Raw genomic sequence first — 25767 nt, forward strand, 5'->3', positions numbered from 1 at the left:
GAAAGCCCTCCTTTCAAAAGAATTCCTACAGAAGTAAATGATAAATTTCCCCCTTACACCTGAAGTGCAAAACAAATCTTTTAGCCTTGTAAACAAATAATAAATAGCCATGAAACAAGGTACTTTTGTACATGATTTTAGTCTGCAAACAAGAGTAAGAGGATAAACAGTGTGTAACAAACAGTCACACTACATGATAAGCTCTTCAGTAATAATGACCATGGTATAAAGACCTATACTGGCTAGAAAGGGTAGAAGGAACTAGTACTTTACCTGTTGAACAGTAGAGTTCCCTCCATTTAGGATGGCAATTCCTAGCTTTAGGGTTGCTGCAACCATTGGCCCCATCTCACCTTAAAAGATATTTATAAATATATTTTTGGATCATATATAAAAATAGGAATGTTTTCCTAATTGTTTTATCCATTCAATGAATCATAAAACTGACCTATTTTTCCTTAATTTCTTCATGAGTGTCTATAGACATAATGTAATGCATAAAAAGTACACAGAAAAAGCTAAGTATAAGGCAGGCATAACTAAGTTCAATGAATATAAATCATGTTTCAATCACTAGAGCAGATTTAAGGCTGGGCTCACAATGATAAACTAGCTTTCAAATTTAGCAGTATGTCTCCTCTGCATAAAAATCTAGATGTTTCCTTCTGGTTTATTCAGAAAATGACAGTAATCCAAGCATTTAACTACAGTAAACAGAATTTGTAATTGGAATTTTTAAAACATCACTACTGTGGAACCAAATCACAAAAGAAAAAAAGGGAAGCATAAAACCTTAGAATAAGATGGTTTCTAGGGGGAAATGGCATCATTTAAACTTCTGAAATGTTTTATCAAAGTACACCAATAAAGCAGATATTTGGAGAATGGGAAATAACAAAATTACTTAAGCCCACATCTACTTCAGAACTGTACACATTCCAGAATTTAAGGGCCATTTTGTCATTCAATGATGTTAAAGCTATGAAGTAATCCTCAAAATTAGCACTAGAAAAATTAATTATAGCTACAAAAGAAACAAGAGTCTCTGAAAATTACTCATTATACTTTTCTGGATTAGCTGTCAAAATTTTTTTTATTTTTAGTTCATTTTGAAAGCAAAACTTAGAGCCAAGCATATGCATACTGGGCACAATAAGAAATAAAATCACTACAAAATTAATTAGGAATAAGGTTTAAAATTTAATCTACACACCAAAACCTTACCTTTACTTGCACTGATTGTCTGCAGAACCATCTCAGCAGCACCCCGATCATGCAGCCTGGCTTGTTGATACAGAAGTTTTTGCTTTTCCATTTCCTTTTCCTGAACAAAAATTCCAGTCATTTAACATGAGATTTGAGTTACTATCAATACTCCAAAGGTTCTTGGTTTTCTCTTAGTATATGGGCTCTATGGCAACATCATGAACCATTTTAATACATACGATGCTATTGAAGAAATAATTAACAGGTTCAAGTAATAATCTCCACTTGGTATTTTTATTTAATATACTTTTAGCAGTTTATCTGGAAAGAGTAATCTCAATTGTGAATCATTAGGTTAGTTCAAAGCCCATGTTCATTATATATACTGCATGTATCAAACTTGCACTTTTGTGCTGTGTTTTTGTGCAACAGCTCATACTCTTAATAATCTTCTATAGTGTGACCATAACTTCATACTGCTCAGTATGTGGCTCTTGAGTTGTAAGTTGTTGCTGAATACCAGAGTAAAAGAAACATCTCAGAATTTTTTTCAAAACATATTACAATATTACAATATATATTGCCCCCCTACTTACAGAATATTTGATAGAATACACTGTGCTTTTATATTTTGTATTCTCTAGCGGCAACAAACAATACTGCATGGCGTTGCTTGAGCAATGGTGAAGTTTCTTTTTTGTAATTTAAACTACTACTGAAAACATAACGAGCATAAAGAGCAAACATAAAGGCACAGTTAATTCCAGAAGAGTTTCAACTTTCATCAGGTTAATTGAAGTTTGCTGGAGAATTGAGGATGACTAAGCAGTATAAGTTGCAAAATGGAAGTTGCATAGAGCCCTATGACAGCGAGTCCATCAGATGGCGTGGTAAAAAGCTTACTCAAAAGGAACATGACACAATCAGTTAGTATCATGTCCAAAAACACAACGCCCAAAACATGTATGACCTAGAAGCAGGAACAGCTGCAGCAGAAGTAGCCAGATTGACAGCTTTGCTGCCATAAACTTTCCATCCAAGTTACGGAAAAAATACATTGGAAGATGGAAGAGGTTTAAAAAATGAAGGCTTGCTAAATAGAGGATATGAGTAATAAATTAAAAAAGAAGAGGTAAAAAAGAGAAATATGTTCAAATGAATGAAAAAGAAACCTTTAACTCAAAAGCAAACCAACACAGACATTTATGCTGTTACCAGAGAGTTCTCGCCGAGGCTGGCAAATTTGTTTCTTAAATCTTTGATAATATCGTGCTGCGGAAACAAAATTCATCAGGGTTTTTTTTTTTCACACTATTAGCTCTCCTGTGGTAAAATTGTATCTTTCTTTTTGCTTTAAATTACGTGATAGATCTAGATGGAGGCACAAAAAGGAAAAAAAAATGGCAGCGTTGCTTTGTATTTAGCCATGCTAGGGTTTGAAAGTTTTGCCTTCATGTTTAAACCTCTTCCTGGGAATTCAACAAAAACAAAACAGAAACATACACACACACATACGCACACACCACACACACAAACCACCAGAAAACCATGACATCACAGTTTCAGTATAGCTACAATAAAATATTTTCATTTGCTTCAGAAGCTGCTGAAAATTGATCAGCCTTTCTTGTCTTAAAAACAATTTCCTATTTCTAGATACTTTTCGTTTTAGACCCAACACCTTTTCATCTTTCTTCCATTGCAAAATTTACTATTCAGAAGCCTAACACTAGCTATACTACTTTCATTGTACAACATTTTTTTATAAGAATATCAAAGATTTATAAGAATGCTTACAGTGAGGATGTATCTGCATAATCTAGAGACAAACTTCTTGCAATTGCCATATTGAAGAACAGTAGAAAGAGACATTGCCAAACAGCTTAGAATGAGAGAAGTGGCATTTCCATGGAAATCAAGACGTCTAGGACGTTAGTAACAAAACAGACCAAAAAAAAAAACCAAAACCAACCAATGAACCAAACCAATCCACCAACAAAAACACCACAAGCATTTCTCTTAAAAGCAACCATTCTCTGATGACAACCCACAAAGATCATGGTTCCTTCTTCAGCTTCACAATGCATTTTCACTGTTGCTCTCTCCCTGCCAACTCAATACATATATATATAAATATATATGTGATGGCAGCACTTACATGAAGAGGGCCACCGATTGCCTACAGAATATACTAAGTTAATAAGGTTATCTCTATTTCTCTAAGATGTGCTTACTGTTTACACTGTTATCTGTGATACCAGTTTCAGCTTTTTGCACTTTATCCACTGGCTTGTCAGCTGACGTCAGGAAACTACCAAAGTAATTAGCCAATGATTTGAGCTTTCTGTCATTCACCAAACCATCACAACAATTGCAAAAATACTTCACTAAATGAAACATTTAAAATAATTGAACAAAATTTTTAAAAATAAACAAAAAACCAAACAAACAACCAAAACCAAAAAACAAAATAAACACCCCCCAAAACAAAATCAATCCTCAATGAGGAACAAATCTATTCCATCTTGGATGTTTTCCACTCCTATAGAAAAAAGTTGACCACTTATAAATGCACATACATGTTTTCTCATATTATAGACTTTTTCCAGCATTCTACCAAACCACAGAAACTTATGAAAGTAGAGACCCAAATATTTTCTACTTCATTCTGTTTTTGGGTTTTAAATATTTATGAGCAATCATATGCCAAAATAAATCAGGCAAAACCACAATTTTTAGTTTGAATTTGTAGGAAACAAATTTGCTAAAACTAAAGAGAAGCTTTAACTGCCAAGTGTGTCACTGAAATGCTTAAATTTCTTGTAGTTCATATAGAGACTGATTCTTGTTGTCTCCCTTTGAGCTAGGACACGTAGAGAGGTTTGTTTGCTGCCACCACTAAGCTCCAAAATACAGAATGCTGGCATAAGATCCTACTTTTACAGAGCATTTTTTCTTCTTTTTTTTTTTTTTACATGAAATTGTGACATTAAGCTTAAGAAAATAAAAAAAAAGATGTAAAGAACAGAAATTGCATCCAACTCAGCTATTAGAAGATGAATGCTTCTCCTTTCAATTGTCTTCATATTTTATACTTTTCAAGAATTCTGCTTAATCCAGGAAACAAATCCTATTAGGCAGTACTTACATTGGCAAAACATCTGTTCGTTTCCATGTCAGGCATGCATAAGTATAAGCTATGTAATTAAAATATCAAGTATTCATGCATAATACTTCTATATCTTTTTATACATACATCTTTAGAAATACGTTAATTTTTTAAGTTCAATATGTGCTGGTTTGGGCTCTATAAATAAAAAATATCTTTTCCTAAATCATCCCTTTTGGACTTCATCATTGAAGCATCACTGCTTGTTGTGAAAAGTTTGGACTCAAGGACCTCAAAGGTCTTTTCCAACACAAACTATCCTATTAATAAATAACATATTCTGTAGTGTAGGTAGTGAAACCATGTATTAGGTTCAATAAAATCCAGCACATGCATAAAAAACTGATGAAAAATATATTTTTACATAGTTATTTGAATGTTTACTTTCTTAGAATTGATGAATATGGAGTCTGATCTTAATTCACATAAAAAATAGTTACTTATTGTAAATATGTGGTATATGGACACTCAGTGGTTTATTTAGTATTTATGACAGTAAGAGATACAGGTAACCATCTTCATTGGGCTGGAGCCTTATGAGGTTGCATTATTTGTATGTAAAGAAACATGAAAATTTTTGTCTGAGGTAAGTGACAGCATAATGTAACATTTTGTAAAAAAGACTTGTGAATAAAGAAGTCTATCAACAAAGTTGCTACTGGTAACAGAAATGAAAATAACTGACATAGGAAGCTCTATTTCCCCCATTTGTTTTCTTCCTGTGAGGAGTCAATTTAAATCAATTTAATAGAAATTAGTTGAAAAATATGAGCTAAATTTTGACTCCTTTGACTTCCCATCCTACACATATTTAACGCACATTAATATGTAGGAGTGACTCAAATGCAGAAAATTATTTGTGTTTAGCTATTGAAAGAGTTTGATTTAAAACAATTTCCTATCAGATAGAATCAAAGGAGACAGTGACACCAACTTTACAGGTGGTCAACTGACCATCTGGTCAATATGACAAAAAGTTAACTTAGAGACAAAGGGAAGGAGCAAAGACATCTCTAATAATTCAAAGCAAATGCTAGCAGATAAATGCTGACAAGAACATACTAACATACAGAGAACATTATTTGCACATCCCTATTGTTCACACTATTAACCCAATTCAGATTAATTGTACAAAAATAAGACTACTACTGCATGAGATATGAGCAACAAAATTGTCAATAAAATGCACTAGGCATTTTCATCACATTCTAAGCTTGCCCAAATGTCTTATTACTCTGGCTGCAAACACCACACATTTTTAAAGTCCAGAGGAGCAGTAGACTTTTATCCCAAAACAAATTGAACAGTCATACTTTACACATGCATACACAGAATAGAATAAAGAAACTGCCTTCAACATTGAAGCTTGATCTCCAGACAGAAAGAAATACACAAATGCACACACAAGCACACACACAGTTGGTATGTACAGTTTCACATCTGCACAACTGTTTAATGCCATGTATGAAGGAAGCAAGGGTTATTTCTTGTGGTTTTTTTCCCTTTTAAAATCTTCACAGTTAGCAAGAAAATTTTTTCTGTGGAGCATATAAGAGTTGGTGTATGGTAACCAGGTAAGTTATGTAGTATTTGAATAGCTGAATTATTGGAATTAAAAAAGAAGAAATTATATTATAAGATTACTTATATATTTTCTTTGGGGCTTTTTGATATCTACTTTCTTTACAATATTTACAATACCTTTTAAATAAATTTTTGTGTGGACATTCATCTTCCAGGATAATGCCTTTATCATATGAAGATGGACCAGACCTGTGCAAATTTTTGGAGGAGAAAGAGTAAAGTTGATCCTGAAATACATCATCTCTCCTCACAGATGCATGGAAACCTCTGCCTTCTGTGATCTGAATGTTAATAGAAGGCTAGCAAACAAAATATAAAAATCCCCTTGCTCTTTACCATGGAGAAGGTTACAATTGTTTCCCTACATTGCCTTAGGAAATGAAATTTGAAGTTACTGACTGAAGTCTGACCATTAGATAAATCTGTGCATTTCAAATCTCAAGCAAGTCATCTTTACTTACTCAAGCTGTCATCAACCACAGCACAAATAACTGTATTTAACCACCTCAGAACCAAAAATTAGCTACTCCACACACCATACCTTCTCCCAGAATATCAGCCCTGCAGCGCTACCAGCAAGTGGCCTGAGTCAACAGCAGGAACTGAGACTTCGACCTGTGTGAAACAGGCAAGTAGTCTGCTGCATAGCCATGGGACACCTTTCAGAAACAAATGGTGAGGCTTTCATGATGACACACAAAATGCTGTGTAAGAAATTGGGCCAATAAAAAAATTAATACTGAAGTTTCAGAGCAATTGCCTCTGTTCTTAGAGAAAACATAGAAGAAATGAATCATTTAAGGTAAGGAGTATCTAAGGAGTTTCTGTCAACTAATATAACATTGAAGGCTGAGGACTCAGTTCCTCAAAGGATCTGAATCAGACTTGAACTATGTTTGATGCTCTCTCTGTGACAAACATTGGAAACAGAATTCTACCACTATATCAGAAATCTGTGTCTGCGAAGAGACAGAAGAAAAATTCAGCTACTTTCCCCTCAATAACCAAGTAAGTTGTTTAATTAATTCAAATCAAGTTATAACCAGAAAGAAGATAGCCTATGCACAAATGGAATGAACAGCATAACAACGTGAACAAGCCAAACAACACTCTGCTTTCCCCAAAACAGTATCACAATTTTACATGGCATATTCTGCATAAATAATTTCTGAAATCTTTAAAGAGCTTGTGCACAAAAAAGGTTTGGTAGAGATGTCATGCTGGAACCAAAATGTTAAAAATTATTTCAAGACTCTTTAGTTGAATTTATCCAAGATGTTGGGCCTGAAAGATCACAAAATTAGACCCAGACAAATACACACATATTTTTTTTTGTTTTACCTTGCTGCGTTGTGATCCTGTCACCTTAAGGAAGAGCAAGGACAAGAAGCGAAATAGTAATAAGAAAAAGAAGTCCAAATTTTTTTTCTGCAGGTGACTGACCAAATACATACACAAATTTGTCTTTTGAACATATAAATACATTATTTAAACATAAGTTTCACAGCTACAGGAAAAGCAATAAAGAGAAACAAATGAATAGGATCTTCTCTCAAGACAAAAAATTGAATGCTGAACAAAGAACCCATTACAATTTTGGTAAGGAGCACTAACAAATTCTTTACTGATAGATTCTTTCATACACCTCAATGATTTTCTATTTAACAATTTTCATATCTATAAGCATGAGGCTTTTGCTATCTTATAAGCACATACAGGCTAACTGATAAGAGCCTATAGGAATGAATAGTCTTTGTCAAGACTATTCCCAAAGGAAAAGAAAAAATAGAAAAGCCCACTGAAATTTGTGTTCATACTGAGATATTTAGCAAGAAACAAAAATTTATATATTGAGTATATTACTTGTAACTCAACTGGACTTCTGAATGATTGAAAATAATTTAATATTGATATTCTTTCTACTTACTTTCTTAATATTAATATACTTACTTAATATTGATATTCTTTCTACTTACAAATAGGGAATATGTACTTAAATGATTCAGTGCTATATCATGCATCATCATGTAGAAAACATACAGAACATTCTATGTCTATAAAACAATGGAGTTAAAGTAAACATGACCCAAACCACTCCTCAACAATCAAAACAGCACAGATAGCTTTACAGCAAATAAATCAGTATATTTAGAATTTTTTAAGAAATAATAAAAGTATTTATTTCATATTTCTGTGTTTTAGTGGAGATATGGAACATAAATACTAATTTGAAAGACACAAGAGATATCTTTTAATGTCAGAATCTTAATATGTGAAAACACATTAAAATATTAAAAATATTAAAGAGCTAATTCTGACAGTGTCCCTCAGAAGACACAAATTTCTTGCAAACTCCATTTTATGAATGGAAAAGGAGAGACAGATCCCAGAGCAAGCACATGACAAGGACTCAAATCTTACACTTGTAATCAGCTCATGTGTATATCCTTAAAACAGTGATGATCACTAAAAACTCAGCATTAAACAGCAATAAATATAAATTTCCTATTCTCAACACAAGCAAAACTCTTAGCAGTAGCAATGAACAGAAGTTCACATTTTATTAAGAAGCACTAATATATATGTGAAACCTAAAACTACTGTATGAATTACTGGTACTGAATGCAAATGACAACTGCAAAAGTAGTATTATAGTATTTTAAAAGTCCAAACTAAAGGTAGGGCAGAATAATTTTAAATATACAGTCTGTTATTATCAGACTTTTGAAGTTACTATCTGTAATACCTAACTAAAAAGTTAAAGTTAAATGAGATAAATATCTAAGAGCCACTAAATTATTCTCTATTTAATCTTATATTATGTAATATTGTGCATGTTTTTGTTTCACTAATATTAATCTGGGGACTTATATCTGCCATATCCAGCTTGTGACATGCAGTTCACTGGCATAATAAGCTGCAGTAAGCCATGAACCAAAAAACATAAATGTCAGCTGGAAGCTATGAAATAATGTCTAACATGACAAGAAAAACAAAACAAGTATAATCTTACTTCAAAACTCTTCACTTCTTCTTCACCATCATCATCTTCTTCATCATGGCAGCTCTGATACCATGTGGAAAGAAAACATTGCTCATAACTTGCAATTTACTGATTACACTCTACAAATTATTTTTTTTAATCTTCTTCACTAAAATTTAAACACAAAATAAACAATAGGTATAAAACAAGTTACCTTTGCCATAATGTCAGCATAAGCCATATACAGGAAATCTTCTTCCAATTTGCTGGTTAACAGACAGAGGAAAGGTAGAATGAGGAAGCTTAATTACAGTAGAACTGAAGTGCCATAATATTTTTAAGCATCTTAAAAATATTTTTAAATAACTTCTATGCTCATTAATAATTACCATGTAAAAGAAAGACTTGATTAACTTATACAAATACAAAGTATAGCCAGCTACAGACACAGTACTCAGAAATTCATGAACACCTTCCAGTAAAGTGAATATAGTTAATTTTTAATTATACTTAGAATGTATTTCATATTCAGAATGTAACTGTCAATAGGGAACATAGATGGAAGACAGAGGAGTAGTAAACCCTGCACACAGCATCCATAGCTGTGAAAAAGTCATATTAAAATCTCTCTCCATACCACAAGCTAAAGAGGTTTGAGTGTAACTCAAACTCACCGTATCTTCATACGCACGTTTTGGCCTAGCTTATGCAATCTCACTTGGAAAGAGACATATATGACTTCAAATACAGGAGTAATCTGAAAATCTGCATACACTCAGTAGTCTCACACCATCCCTACCATTTCTCAGTCAAGGCTGTTCGACTGAATAGCAGAATAAGTTGATGTAAAGGATCAACTCTTTTAAGGCTTTCATCTTCTTCTGGTGGTTCCTCTCCAGGTTTCTTTAGGAAAAAAAAAAAATTTTAAAGTATATTCAATTATCAATAGTAAAAAATCTTTTATTCTGTGCAATTTACTAAACAATAAATATTACATATATGTAATTTTTATTTGAACAACCAAGAGGAAGAAACTTTCTAGCAAAGTATGACAAAACTGAATCCCAACTGTGTTTATGACCTGAAGACTTACAAAGATACCACTTGCAAAGCTTTGGATTTCTTCTCCTCCTAAAAATCAACCCTCTTCACTACATTCTAAAAATAACTTCAATATTTTACTCTGTTATCCAGAACTAGTGGTAACTAGAAGCCATCATTTGTTATTGTACTGATTGTTGCTATGTTAACCAGCTTCATCAGAAAAATGACAATCCCATTTCAAGTCTATGCTAGGTATAATGTTATCTGAGAAACTCTGAGAGACTTTGAAGGAGAGGAAATCCAAACCTGAAGCTTACCAACAGTTTTAGACAGAAGGAGCTCTATCTACCAACAACAATAATGTTGGCAGGATATAGAAATTTAGGAGACAACAAACCAATAATGTAGAAAAAATATTATACATGATTCAATAATATATATAAAGCCATAAAAAGAGTTTTTTTCATGTGGTTATTTTGCTTTCAGTTTTAGACAGCTCTAGTTGGCTTTCTTTGAAAGAAAAGGTAGTCCTAAATACTACAACAATGACCTAACAGTGGTCTTAAAAGCATCTATACAAATCTCTGATTTCTCATTGTTTGCCAAAAGACATTTCAGAAAGCAAGTTTTGCCTGTCAAGTTACTTAAAAAACTGCTTCATCCAGATGCTATTTCCTATGAATAATCTGGTAGCTCAATGAAAATAGCTTGCATAAAATATACTCACTCTTCATCCTTGTTTTCATCTAGCACTATACACCAAAATACAGATAAATAATAATAATTCCATGCATTGATAAGACAGCACAAGTAATACACAATTGCAATATGTTATCAATTAAGCAGTAAGGATGTGTTGGCCACTTCAAAGATACTGGGAAAATGGTTTGTTGTCTATTGAGAAAACAAATTTTGCATGCCCGACAGATTCCTGTGAAAATGCTTATAGATATCTGTGAATACTACTATTTCTATGGTCTCCCAAAGAGAGCAATGGAAACACACATATCCATGAATTTGTGGAATTAAAAGGGAATTCCTGTAGGTTTTTTTTTTTTAAATAAAGGATGATATAAAAGCCAGACCAGTCTGTTTCTGTCTTCTCTGAGACAGTTTTTTCAGTCAAGCTACTGGTGAGCAAGGAGTAATTGATGAACTTAGCAAATATATAGGTTCATCATGGAGGTAAGGAGATAATCCCTCATGTCAGTGTAGCCAAATTACCACGCTGGGTTATTTCTTTACATGCACACAACTGCATATACATGCACACATGCAAAGAACATGTTATGTTCTTATGTTGTTCTGTTGCACACTCATGCTCCCAGCTTCTAAAATAAAATTATTTTTGAGACTGAACCTTCCCTATTTAAAACACTTGCATTGTGTTGGGATACCTAAGGATATCAGTCTAAAAGGCTGTATACAAAGTAAACATTTGTAGAAATCTCTTGTTTTTTCACAAAAAGGATAATATTGTTCATACACAAAGGATGCCACAATAAATTAATTCTGTGTGTGTGCTGGCAAAACTGAACTTCCATAGTCTGTTCTGTCTGTGTTGAGCTTATTGCTGGTGATTTCCCTTTCACTATTTTGATTAATTTTTAAATTTGTTTATAACTTAGGTAACTGGTTTTAAGCAAGCTTTAAGCAGGAAGAGCAGATTATTACTTTTTTTCTAATAGAAATTTTATGGTTAGCTTCCTCCCTCTATTGCAGAGTGTAGGCTCTCCTTACAATAAAAAGACTGATTTCAGACTGTGCTCTGTTGGACCTCCCAGGGACTGAATCAGTTTCTAGTTTCTTGCCCAAGATGAGAAAAAGCTACCTTTCAGAGAGACAATTGTAAGGGATGAGGACCACAGACTTAAATGAAAATCACTGTAGGTATTTGCAAGGCTAAAGACATGGCTCTAACACTTCACCACTGGGAAAAATCTTCATGTCCCTGCCAAGAGGATTCTTCTGTGAAGAAGCAAACTCTGACAGCTTCTAAGGAACTGATTGATCTAAGACTAGATTCCTCTAGTTTCATATTCTAACCTTTTGACTTAAATGGCTTTAATGTGGATTATGTAGTCCTCAAATACACAAAGGCTAGCTGCAAAACAGGAGGGAATAGGCTGTTCTAGTTCTCCACAGGGCACAAGATAAGAGACAGGGGAATGACAGCAGTTGATATGTAATTTAGAAAAAAAATCTTTTTAAAAGGTTATTGAAGCCCTGAAGCAAAGAGCCTGAGGGGATTTTGGAATCTCCATCACGTGTAATTTTTAAAAAGCCGTCGAAGTGACTTGATTATAGCTCATCCCTTTGGGTAGAGATAGGTTAAGTGATATCTTAGCTACTTCACATATTTATAATTATTACTGTACAAATTGAATGTTAATCCATAATACATTCCTATGACCCTTTCACCCAGACATACTGCTAAGTCTTCTATCAGTTTGTCTTCAAAATAGTGTTCTTCTGTTTCAATCCAAGATTTATCATAGCCTTGAAGAAAGAGATTGACGGCTCGGTGTCTGAAAAAGAGCATTTAAAACAAAAGCTGTAAATTTTTAAAAGTAGATTTGGTCAATATGAATTTCATTTAGCTTGAAGAACTGAACAGTCATTACAACAATAAGAAGAAAGAAAAAGTTCTATGGTTAAACCTATCAAAGCACCCATTTAAAAATAAAATTTACATTAAAATGTTTTTATTTAAAACTGTTTCCCACATGAGTTGTAAAACTCATGCTAAAACATATTAACAATCATTTAGAAACAGATAATAAATAAACCTTTAAAGAAATTTAAATATAACAAATTAAAAAATTAATTGCCACATTGGTAAGTTTTATGTTTTTAATATAAAATATTTCTGTATTTTTTAATACTAATATTAAGAAAACCATTATTAAAATAGACCAATAGATAACTTTGTATTGTGCTCAAATAATTGCATTTTTTAATGTTCAGGATTAGACTTGAAATCAGAAACTGAAAATATTTTCTTTTATTATTTTCAGAAGATAGAAAGAAGTAATTAAACCTAATAAAAAAGAAATATACCAAGTAGTTTATCAGTTACTGGTTTCCTTTCTTTTTTCCTCTTGAGCTTTCCAGATACCTCTTTATGAACTTTAGTGCATTTGTGAAAGACAGAGCAATACAGCTCTTACCTTGGAAGATTATACAATGGTGCCATTCTAAAGCAGGCCACCACTGCTCTTTTCCTCTGTTTAGACAGCAGCTTATGCCACACTGCTTTCTTGGACCTCTGCGGATGCTCAACCTGTTACACAAAAAACACATGGGAAAATAATGTGGCACTGTCCCTATTGTTGGGAAAGAGTAATATTAGTAAAAACGTTAGTTAACAGATAAATCAAGTAGAAAAGTAACAGAAGAATAGACCAGAAAAAGTGTTCTAGACAGAGTTCAAGCATTCAGCCAAGTCATAGAATCAGAATTTAGAAAATAAAGCAAAATCTCCCTTTCCTGATATGATATAGATATTCTTCTTTTTCACTTAATTCTACTTTTTCTATATTTTAGATAGAGCACTATCAGTAAGGCCATTTCTCAGGAAGCCTTAACTTCCAATGCAAAGAGCCTCCATTCATTCCATCTTTTATATGTAACTCTTTACACATGTACAGGTAAATTGTACACCTTCTCATTGCCTCAGACAATATTTTAAAAGAAATTTTCATGGATACAAATAATCTTTGTAATATTTATAATGATCAGCTATGATAGAGAGGAATTAGTCTTAGGAAAGAGTGACAAGTACAAGGACTTAAGACTAAATCTTTTCTTTGAAGTAGCACAGACAGAATTTACATAAAATACTTCAAAACACTTTAGCTACATTTCAGAAAACTACAGCTCTGTCTTAAATTATATTCTCTTTCTGCATCTTGGCTCTACAGTAACATGAGATGAAAAGGGTGTACTCGATCTTTATCTTTTATGCCTTCAGGTTTTCTTCTTCCACCTCTTATTCTTGTTTCCATCCCAAGATGGAAACCAGCTGTGGTGCTGAAGAGCACCTACATACTTCTGCATATATCCTGACTGGATAACTGGGAACTATGATTGCAGACAGTGCAATGGACCTATCCTTCCCCACAGCCTATTAATGATCTCTGTGATTTATTTCACACATCTTCCATAAATATTATATAACTTGATTTAACCAATGTAACTGTTATAGAGTAAAGGGGAGTTGAACTTTGGGGTGGGCTGTTTGGTTTTTTATGGGCGATTTGTTTCTTTTACAAACAACTACACTCCTCTGTGTTCCAACAGCATCAAAGAAGCCAGTGGAAGTCATCATTTCTACCCTGAAAATCGTTGAAATTCTCCCTTGAAACAAAATCAAGCATGATACGTAAAATATGTAGTGACAATTCGGACATTTAAGTAGACTCAATATTCAATCCAAATCTGATTATCCAGTTTAGTGAAATATGAAAAAAATACTAATAGTTAAACAATGAGCATTTAATTAGACAAAAACACTGCCATTCAGTGAAATATGTAATTATACTTGTAAGATTAAATGGTAGCAAACTTAAAGTTCTTTATAAAAGATAAAATGCAAAAGGAAAATATTTTTAAGAGAAAGGACAACAAAGCATTCAGTGCAAACATTTTTACAGTCACAAAAAAGTGCCAGCACTAATAATTTAAAAGTCAGACAAATCCAAATGTGGAAGTTAGCTAATTAGTAAAATCTTCACAAACAATTATAAATCACTCTATACTTTCCCAAAAGAAATAGCCTCGGCCTACACAAGCAGATTTCTGAAAACAGTAAAAACAAAGAAGTTAGGTCTGCATGGAAAGAAAATACAAAGAATAGACTGAATGTTGCCAGTGCAATACAGAAACATTTGGAGTATGTATATATAGAGAACAGAGTGTTTGCATACAGAGAGCAAAGGATTACTCAAGACTATCAGAAAAACAGATGCAGTGCTTATATATTCATTAATTGTAAAGACACCAGATTTCCCATTTCAGTAACAACATCTCCTGAACATTTATCTACAGAAGATAAGAAAAGCTGTGGGGCTAAATCTTAGATTAAACAAATAGATGCAAGGTAGCCATAAAAAAAAGCAGAAAACTTTTCAACAAATTGTTTAAGTCTGATCAGAAGTACTGATCCTAAATGTTGGCCTGATATTACAATGAGAATCCATCCTGTTCTGTACTACTGCTGGATCATCTCAGTCAACTTTGATAAAACCAGGGTAGAAGAGGAAACCTTTCCCTCCTTCACCCCCCACCCATATTTCTAGCTTTTCTCTAGTCTTCTTTCCTCAGAGCAAACCTATATCCTTTCAAATCGGCACCCATTCTTCTCTCTTGCTCTCTTTTATAGGTAAATCATGATTGACAAAGATTTACTTCCATATTTCTATCACTTTTTGCTTGCTCCACACATATTCAGCAACAGGAAAAAATTAGTGACTCCTCATTGTCTTCTACCAAACTGTTTAAGGCTGTTGAACTTGCAGCAAATCCACATCTAGGCTGGCAAACTATATGAAGAAGAGTTGTACAATGCAGCAGACAGGACACAGATATTCACATCAACACACCTTCTGCAGTGTGCATACCAGCACGTTTACATATCTCTCAGGTTCCCACTGACTGAACCAGTGACTTCCTGACAGTGAGGAAACTTCTTGACATTGGATCTGAAAACTTTCTAAGTGAAACCAACTAATCTAATGAGAATTCAAGAGAACCTTGAATTTTAAAATGTTCTTTGAAAAGGAAAAAAAAAATTAGTAACATTTATATGAAGATAGTTTGTAGCCTATGGTATGCAACAATCTGTGTTCATTTCTGCCATTAGGAACAGCTTCCAAGTTAATGTCCTGTTTTTTCACCACATTTTAAAAAAGACAAAGCATAATAAATCTAAAGTGCATAATAATTCAAAGAGAAAAGTCACAAAAATAACTTATCAACTAGTCTTTGACCTGTAAGATGTATCCATACAGGAGATTTTTTTAACTTCGTATTTTCAGGGATATGGAAAGGACACAAAATAAAAGCCAGAATTACTTAAATAAAAGTTACTGTAGTTCAGGCCACATGGGAAGCTCATATATTAATGCAAAAAACCATTAAATAATTCAATAGAGCTTTTTGCCAGATTCTGAAGCAACTTAAAGTTTGTGACAGAACTTTTTCAGAAAAAATAATTCCTCCAGCCTGATTCTGCTGTTTCTTGAATGCAGCAAGGAATATATGAATTTTCCAGATTGGCCAAACAAATTGTTCAAGCTGCTGCAAATACACTGCAAGATAGATATTACCATGATATTGAACTACAAAACACAGGATTAAGCATGTAAACAGTAGCTATCAGAAGAAAGCAAAAAGAATATAACATTAAATATAGGAGGTAAAAGTACAAATGAAAGGGTGGATAATTTTATTTAGATTAAGAAGCAATGGAATTGTTAGAATGTGTCTAACCTGTTCCAGGTGAAATAGCACATTAGCTATATCAAGGACCCTTTCCACAGTCTTTTCTGGATCTGAGGAATCTTCAGTCCTGTTTGGCAAATCTTTGTAAAGTGCCATCTGCCATCTAATGGCGGGATCCTCAAGCTGCAGGAGAAAGATTTCACAGGTCACCAAGGCAAAATGTTCCAAACAGCTTAACTAGTAGAGGAATAGCTTCAAAGGCAAACTGAAACACTTTGTACAGCCAACCTACACCTTTACATAACCCATCTAGCATCCATTACACTGTGAGAACAAGACATATTTGTGCAATGCCTTATAAGACCTTCCAGAAAACAAAGTGTTTTGGGTTGGAAGGCAACTTTAAGGCCATCTTATTCCAACCCCTTTGCCATACACAAGGACATCTTCCACAAGACCAGACTTCTCAAATTCATGTCCAACTTGGCATTGAATACTTCCAGAGGTGATGCATCCACAGTTTCTATGGGCAACCTGTCCCACAGAACTAAAACACTAATAATAATACAAATATCAAAAAATCATTGGTCAACAAATAGTACTGACACCAGCAATTAATATAATATTTGAGGAAAAGTAATGAATATGAGGTACACAGACATAACTTAGTACACTGCCTTTCCCATTATTAAATGAAACAACATTAAAAGTGTTGCTCTATTAGTTGGGATTACTTAGTTTTCAGTTATGGATATTAGTAGGTACTTCTATTATTTAAGTCTATTTTAATTTTATTTTTTTTTTTATCGTTAGAAAATTCTCATTTTACTGATCATAGCTAAAAAATTATAAGTTGATTTGGAAAAATGAAATCCAGATGCATTTGCTTATCAGCCTACAAATTATAAAGAACTGTAAGAATCAAAATGCTTTTTATCAAGTTTTTCTCTTTACATTTCTTTTTTTCTACTTCATTAATCTGTTATTCTCTCTTTTACAATTGGCGATTTCTTCTTGGTTTGTTTTGTCTCCCCAGTCCTTATGCTAATCAAGACCAATGCAACACACTTTGCAACCATTTACTGTGCCATTTACAATGACACTGGTGACCCATTTTACTGAGAGCTGTGGCCAGTGATCATTCCTGATTCTGCTGTTACTGTTGAAGACACACTGGCCCAGATGGCTAGAGAACTCAGGGAGGGGGAGCTAAAATTCTATAGATTTCCATAGAGCTTGGACTCAACACTTAGTTGGCTAAAACTTCTTTGTTGATCCAGATTTCAATTTGTGCCTAAGATGAGACAATAATGCTAATTCACCTCCCCAAAACATATTATGATATATGGTTTACTCAAGTTCCAGGAATGATTAAAAACTTACAGAGTCGTTCATTAATAGCTTATTATAACCTAGAAAGCCACATTTTGCAGTCATTTCTTCCACCTTTCGGCTTTTCCATTTCTTAACAACTGTCACATCCACAGTCTTTGTGTGCGCATTTGACTGGATCATCATGAATGGATAGTCCATAAAAGACTTTTTAATCACAGATGGAGATGTCTTTTGATCTGAGGACTCCTCACATTCTATCAAGGTACAGCTTTTTTGTATAGGTAGTTTTCTAAGGGTATGAGTAGTTGGCATTTCAAGGTGTGAATTAGAATGGCTGGAAGAAGATTTTGGTGACTTGAGCTTCATCCATGTCAAAATGAAAGCAAGTTTCATCATCAGTTTCTTGAAATAAAAGGCTTGGTACTGAGTAACAGCATGCAGGCATGCAAGGAAAGGAAAGACAGAAACAGGATGAAGACAAATGTAGACAAAGGTAGACAAATGCATGAAATAGATGCCATAACATTAATAGCTAAAGATTCGGAAGGACGATTCTCTAACAGTGTAGTACTCCAAAAATTAATCTAGATAAATTGCATTTTAGCTCTAATGTAAATAACAGTGTAAGGTGTCTGTGAGAAGAAGTGGTTAACAGAAAACACCATTTAAAATTGCTATGGTTGGAAGCAAACCAGCTCTCAAAAAGCAGTATTTTTCCTATATTTTGAAAGCTGCTTTACACACACCACGATAACTAAATTACGTATTAATTCATAGTAGAAAATAATTTCAATTTATAAGACCATTTGGCCCTCATTCCTATTACATTTGATTTAATTAGACAACAAAGGGTAGCCCATGCATGATGATATCATTTTTGGTAACAAAAAACATCATACTTGACTGTATAGTGACTGAAGCCTAATGAAATTAGAGAATTATGGAATAAATTGTATTGTAATTTGTACATAACTACTGAATTTAACTTTAGACATTATACTTTAACTAGCTACATACTTACATTTAGTGTTAACTCTAGAATGTGTTACTGATAAAATCCCATTTTTTCTGCAGTTACATACAGGTCTAAATCAGAGCTTTTAGAAGTTATTAAAGCAATATGTAAACAGCTCTAAAATAAAGCTAACGACAATAGCAATTTAGTTTTTCTATCTATGTATTATGTGGTTCTCTTTCAGATTTTCATCTTCCACTGGGAATTCATTTAAAAATAGGAGATTCTACAGTCACTGATGAAAAGTTTACAACTGGAAAATCCAACAGTGTGGATTTTGGATTAGCTAAAATTACTTTTATCTTAATTATCGAGGCACTGTGAAATTGCATCAATCTAAGAAATTTAAAAACAGTTTTATTCCCATTAAATAGAGAAGATGTATGTTGCTTAACAATAGCAAACTTTTAATTGAAGCATAGGAAGCTTTTAAAGAGAAAGCAAAGACCAAGGATTAGGACGTATCAGGACATCCAGGCAACAAAGCAGTAACAGACAGAAATTTCTTAACAGCAGAATGTATCACTGAAGAAACAAAACAGAAACAGAAATAGTTAAGACAGGAGGGTAAGTGCTAAATAGCAACATGAAAACCCAGGCAAGACTTGTAATGCATGGCTCACAAAATTACATTGTACACATACTGAAAATGACAGAAAAGAAATATCTATCACTGTCACTAAGAAAACACTATTGAAGTTTATACACAAAATCACCTCATGTTCAAAGGTTTTATGTTCATGGCATTCACATTGTTTAAGTACTGTTGCTCATTAAGATCTTCAGAAACACTGCTTTCTGCCTAGTACTTTGCCCATGTGTTTTCTGCTTCTCATTATATAACAATATGTGCTATATAAGGATAAGTATTTCAAGATTTTAGGATTTAACCAAATCTTTTGCTTTCAGAGTAAACTTTTCTATGCGCAAACCCTATAATTTAAAGCTACTGGATTAAACACTCTTGTTGTTAACATGGCAAAGACATACAAAAAATATGATGGGAGAAAATTAATCTTCACATATTATTGAGGAAGAAGCATCCCACTACCAGTTCATAAAAAAAAAAAATTATTACTGCCATGCAGTGATTGCAGTGGAATGTAGACTACTAAATGATTCTTAAATAATGGTTCAGAAAAAAAAAAAAAGCACCAGATTTTCAACTCATGTTTACTCTTTTGTGACCTTTTAATAAGCACAGAAAACAGTAGTTTAGTTTTCTCTAGAGGTGAATAAAACATGGGGCAGGGAGAGGAAGTGGAGGACAATCCAAAGTAAAGCAACATCCATAGGTACAGGTACAATTCCATCATGCATAATTTTATTACACTTCCATATTCTGGATTCTTTTTCTTTATTTGATGCATTAATAAAACAGTTTCATTACACTGGCCATTTCAAGACTGTCGTGGTTTGACACGGAAAGATAATTTTTTCCGGAAGGAAGAGGTCAATTTAGATATTGACCAATTGAAAGTAGACACGCCTCTGAGAACACAGAGGGGTTGAAAGCAGAATTCCCAGGGGAACTCGCTCTCTTTGGTTCTGGTCAGCGTGCAGTGCAAACCTTCCCCCGCCCAGCCACGAGCTGGGTGGGGGAGGGGAAGCCCATGGCCTGAGAAAGGTGAGGCCGAAGGCCCCAAGGGTGGTGGAAGGACTGGAACCGGGCTGGCCCCTGCAGATGGAAGGGTGGAAGAAATCTGGGATGTCTCCATTTCCCCCCCCAGAGTTCCTCTCCCAAGAGGGAGAGAGAAAGCCGCAAGGAAGGAGGAGCGGGGGGAGCTCCAAGGTGCCCAGTTGTGTGGGAGTTGCTGGATGTCCGGGCATCGAGCCATCCTGGGAGTTCGGACTTTTAACCCTTCCTTGAGAAAATGAAAGCTTTGTGAATTTTCCTTTCCCCTCCTCGGTTTGAAAGAGAGGAAGAGGGACACCTTGGACCCTGGGATGGGATGTTGGAAGGAGGAATTCTGGATGTGAGGGGGACAAGGAGTGGCTTTTGGCTGGACTTTTCCGTGTTAGCCACAAACTGAACCAATCTTCTCCTTCAAGAGGGACTGTGTTTTGGGAGGATGCCAGTGAGTCAAGAGACCTGCTTCAGCTGGGAAAAAGACAAAAGTGGAGTGAACAGAGAAAAGGTTAGGGGGTTTGTGGTAGCGCCCCCTTGCCCTGGAAAGGAAAGAGAAGAGAAGAGAAGAGAAGAGAAGAGAAGAGAAGAGAAGAGAAGAGAAGAGAAGAGAAGAGAAGAGAAGAGAAGAGAAGAGAAGAGAAGAGAAGAGAAGAGAAGAGAAGAAGATCTCTGTTCTTGAGCCCTCGGCCCCAGGGGAAAATGGGGGGGGACTGTGGTCCCAAACAATGAAAAACTGAACTGTTGTTTTCTCCCCTCTTGGCAGGGCATCCTTGAAAGGAAAAATCCTAAAGGCAGTCTGACCATCCATGCATTGTGGTGAGAGCACTGTGCATGAAAAGGAGAAGGGTCACCATGGCAAACTTTTTCTCCGGGCAGTGCCATGTGTGACATGGAAACACAGGATGTGGAGCTGTGTTTCTTGGGGGGTCTGTGGCACAGGAGAGACTCTGTTCCCTCGATGGACTGAGTATCGATTGTTTGGAGGGTGGAAACCTGATTGGGGTCCAGATTGTGTCTCACTGTGGTTTGTTGGAGTTGGGTGGTGGGGAGAGGAATGTTTTGCAAGGTTTTCATTTGGATCTTTGTGTGGTTTTTTTTCCCCTTCTTTAGTTTTCTCTTTTCTTTTGTAGTAGTAGTTTAATAAAGTTTTTTTTCCTGTTATTAAGCTTGGGCCTGCTTTGCTCTATTCTAGATTCCACTTCACAGCATTCAAGGTAGGGATCACATTTTCATGGGGGCACTGGCATTGTGCCAGTGTCAAACCATGACAAAGACTTTTTCCCTACAGCTATTCCCTGGCACTAATTGGAATTAAGTAACAGAAATCTATACTTTTTCCCAAAAAACCTTCCTTTCCCAGGGCTGAAAATCAGGCACCAAACTGAGAAAGTTTGAGATTTTTCACTTTACAGAGCACGTCAAAATGGCAGCTTCCTTTTCCTTTAGACTTCAAGTTGATACTAAGTAACTTTGAGCATTTTGCAGACTTTATCTCAAATAATAGTAGGTGGAGTATAAACAGTGATAGAACTTCCTTCCATCTCCAATTCTTTATTAATGGTGCGAATGGAAAGAGATTTGAAGGGCCATATGATATTGTATATAATGCACATAGACACATTAAAAACCTAACATTTAATAGTTAACATGAACAAGTTAGTTGAGAAAAGAGAATAAGGGACTACAAGTTATCATAACAAACCAAGGCAGGTTGTCTAATTAATTCTAAGGAAGAAAAATCAAATTTAAAAACTGCACATAGATTACCTTGCCCTGAAGGTGAAGATTACTGCGGATGACATCTCGTACTTCATCTTCCGTGTCTTTCTGCCAATAGATTACAAATCATATAAATTAGGAATAGAAGGTAATTAGGAAACGTTATGATTCATTTAAATATCAACCTTGGGCTTCATGAGATGATGAATGAAACTGACAATGTGAAAGACTGAGAAAAATCTCAGAGACAATCCTTTTCTTAACCAAGCTTGCAGGATCACGTTCTGGATGGCATCATACATATCTGTTCACAGCAACACACTAAATGCAAGCCTGAATTCAAATTGCTAACATGCATATACTGAAAGTTTGACCAAATAAATTCAATAACATGAACAGAGCCTTCCATGATTTGAGTTTTTTTTTTTTTTTTTTGCAGAGCTCTTTCATAGCATCCTTTATAGGATTCATTTCAACAATCTAATGGTCATATAACCCCCTAGAGTGTAGAAAGTATTATAGCTTGAAAAAAGGAGTATATTCCAAACTAAAATAAAATTATTGCACTGTGAGTATATATCCAAAAGAATCACTTTTGAAACAGTCTATCCCTTTAGAAATTCTTTCATTCACATGAGAGTGACTAAAAGGAATTAGTTATGATATTGAGCATACAAGTTAAGAAACAGCTAGTTCTTAATGTTATGAGAGTCTAAGAATCAACTAGATTGGAAAAGACTTTAGAGATCAACTCCAACCAAATTCAAGCTTCATAAAATATAACAAACACTATTTTGCATTAAAAATTAAGATAAAGAAATAACTAGTTCAACTACTGAATGATATCTATTCATATACTGATATATTAATGTATTGATATATTCATATACTGATATATTCTGAAATACTTTCATACTGATCATAAGTATGTTCAAATTGAAATGTTTTATGCCATGAGGAAAATATGTAGATATACACCATAATCCCCCACTGTGCCCTTATAAAACAGAATTATACTGATTCTCTGTGTCATGCTGTAAGAATGAACACAGAGTGAAATACTTAAAAATTAGATTAGTAAATATTTTTAACTTTTAGAAGTGCAAAAAGAGCACCTACCATGCTAAAACGATTTTTGGCCAGTGCAATCAGCTCTTGGTCTCCAGGAGCACAAATGTTTAGGCCTATTGGAAGCAGTCTCTTCAGTGCTGCCACAATGAGAGAGGTCTGCATAGAGTAGCGGTCACCTTTTCGCTTCATCTTCTTCCTTTCCTGGTCAGAAACTGCTGCCTAAATAATAAAGATGAAAAAGAAGCCAAATCCAATATTAAATAAAAGAATTGTACTAGAAACTTTGTACTTGTCTCTGGTTTGACAATTTCCTTATTACTTATACAGGTGTGACCTCATCCAGTGTAACTGGCATTTTAACATTACCAATATTTTGCAATATGTTGCTGAAATGACTGTGCTTTGCATCTCAATCCATTTTTTCAATAGACTTCTACACCAGAAAAGAGAAAACCAAAAGCAAATCCCCTCCCCTCCAAAAAATCACACAACGAAAGATGCTTCTCTGGAATCGTCCTGACTCCTTCCATTTGCAAAAAGAAAAATATGAATACGCTACCTTAGACATCTTAGATTTGGTGTCACTGATAAGGAAAGACATGTTGTTGATTTCATTTTGTACCACAAAGTTCTGCTCTTCCCTTTTGAAATTCTAGAAATATACAATCTCAGTTAGAAGCATTTATATGACTCTATCAAAACATACCTTAAATAAAAATACAAATTAAGTAGAAATCTGCAAAATCAACAAGTTAATACAAGAACAGTAAAAATTAATATATTATCAACAATGTCCTTGAACTTCAGCTTCATTTACATCGCATAACTCAGGTAGTGTATGTTTGGGAAATGGAGGAAATGTTTCCGTAGCTATGAAAAAGACATGATAAAAATCTTATTCCTCCTCCAATTCAATATGAAAATATTGTCCAGGTTTTCCCTTACTAATAAATTATTAATTCATTTTTTCCCCATTATAAACTTCCACTATATTCGGGTAAATAAGAAAATACTTAAATAAAAGATTGAAATTATGAATACACAGGTGATTTCATTATATGTTATCTACCTACAGTGTAATCACTTTTTGTGCATAGTGTTGCTTATAATAAATCTAATAAAGAAAAATTCAGGCACAAGTACTGAAGTCATAAGGTATCTCGTTCCCCAGACTTGAGATAATTGAAGCTATAGCAAATAAAGAAATTTTGTAGAGACTACAGTCCATACAAAGATCTAATGCCTTAAAGTAATTTGACTCATTTGGGTTTTTGATTCTTTGTGCTCCAGTATTCACCGAATCAAGTTTTATTTAATAAGTATCAGTGCTTACTAGGTGTGATTACAAAAAGGCTTTGGAGCTAAAATAATTGTAAAGAAAAAAAAAGGTAAGGATACAAAATGGAATGAGTTTAACACATTAAAAAAATCCCAAAAAACAAGCCCACAACAAACAAACTAGAATCTGTAAGAAAAATATCTTCAATCAATTTACTATGGTACAAAATACCTATCCAACTCTTTTATCTTCTCTGCCATTTCAAATGTGCCAGAAATGTGAGTCACTAATACCTTCCCATCTGCAGTTTCACTTCTGCCATTAAATGTGTTTTACAAATATAACTACTAAATAAAATAACTGATGTACCTATTAAGAAACCTCATTTTAAAAAGTATTTACCAAGGAATTACTTACATGAGACTTTGACCAGTAAATGAAAACCTCAGCCACCATGCGGAACAACTCTTCTGCTTCAGGATTGGGCTCTTTCAGCCATTTTGCCCTAAAATTTGGTAAAAGGGTGAAAAGGGGGATAATCCTCATTTTCTTCATGATTTCAAATCACTTTTCAACATTTTACAAGGATACAAGTCGACCAAACCAATAATATATGCTTTTAATCCTTTCTGGTAGCAGTGGCTTTTTGATGTCCTATTTCAAAACCCTTACAATCCTTTATATTAATCTTAATTCTAATCCAATAGATCTGGATTGTAATTGGGTTTTGTTTTCTTCTCAAAAAGACCCCAGCTCCTCCTGAAAGTCAGAAAACATTACCTGGAGCAACTACAAGATTGTCAGACTGAGTAAAAGCCACTTTAATTCAGTGCTAGGCACATCAAGGGACAAGAAGCAGTATCAATAAAAAGGAAGATTTTATGAGATTCATTGACCTATTCCTCTCCACATACCTGTTATAGTCCACAAATCTAATCAACAAAGGGTAGAAGGCATAGAGGTCCCGTGCCAAAGTGGTGAACTCATCTAGGATGAGCAGTTCAGCCTCCGACATGTCACCTCTGCCTTCTGCTCTTAGATGTTCTTCATCCGATACAACCACTGCTGCCTTTTTCTTTAGTTTATCCATCAGTGGAAGGAAGTGTGTCTTTAAGAGCTGTGGCTTCGCTTTACTTATGATGGGCTGGGAAAACACTATTTAAGGCAATGAATATTATAATATATACCTGGCCACAAAATATAACTAAAATCTTTTATCTTTTCCCTCTTTCTTGAATCTTCTAGGCTACAGAGCCAAATCCTGCCCCCATTGAAATCAGCAGAAGTT

General features: G+C 34.3%; 1 protein-coding gene and 1 long non-coding RNA gene across 9 annotated transcripts in view; one reads left to right on the forward strand and one right to left on the reverse strand.

Moving 5' to 3' along the window:
- RYR2 (ryanodine receptor 2) overlaps positions 1 to 25767 on the reverse strand; it is a 381438-nt gene that overhangs the window by 46040 nt on the left and 309631 nt on the right. For 3 of the 8 annotated variants that reach the window (XM_085576771.1, XM_085576770.1, XM_085576769.1), the window contains 15 exons: positions 25394 to 25634; positions 24897 to 24984; positions 23760 to 23852; positions 23249 to 23419; positions 22178 to 22237; positions 16479 to 16613; positions 13157 to 13269; positions 12418 to 12514; positions 9742 to 9845; positions 9157 to 9208; positions 8973 to 9026; positions 7301 to 7324; positions 2422 to 2478; positions 1225 to 1324; positions 274 to 353 (listed from right to left, as the gene is read on the reverse strand). In XM_085576771.1, the coding sequence (XP_085432897.1) occupies positions 274 to 353; positions 1225 to 1324; positions 2422 to 2478; positions 7301 to 7324; positions 8973 to 9026; positions 9157 to 9208; positions 9742 to 9845; positions 12418 to 12514; positions 13157 to 13269; positions 16479 to 16613; positions 22178 to 22237; positions 23249 to 23419; positions 23760 to 23852; positions 24897 to 24984; positions 25394 to 25634 (1469 nt within the window). The remainder of the gene's footprint in view (positions 1 to 273; positions 354 to 1224; positions 1325 to 2421; positions 2479 to 7300; positions 7325 to 8972; positions 9027 to 9156; positions 9209 to 9741; positions 9846 to 12417; positions 12515 to 13156; positions 13270 to 16478; positions 16614 to 22177; positions 22238 to 23248; positions 23420 to 23759; positions 23853 to 24896; positions 24985 to 25393; positions 25635 to 25767) is intronic. The other 5 variants (XM_021527072.4, XM_021527071.4, XM_021527070.4 and 2 more) reach the window with 2 other exon arrangements.
- On the forward strand, positions 16609 to 21575 carry LOC144246060 (uncharacterized). Its single transcript, XR_014954288.1, has 2 exons — positions 16609 to 20407; positions 20511 to 21575. It is a non-coding gene; the product is annotated as an uncharacterized LOC144246060 (long non-coding RNA).

Source organism: Lonchura striata, chromosome 3, assembly GCF_050655825.1.
Source record: "Lonchura striata isolate lonStrDom1 chromosome 3, ASM5065582v1, whole genome shotgun sequence".
NCBI classification, from domain to species: Eukaryota; Metazoa; Chordata; class Aves; order Passeriformes; family Estrildidae; genus Lonchura; species Lonchura striata.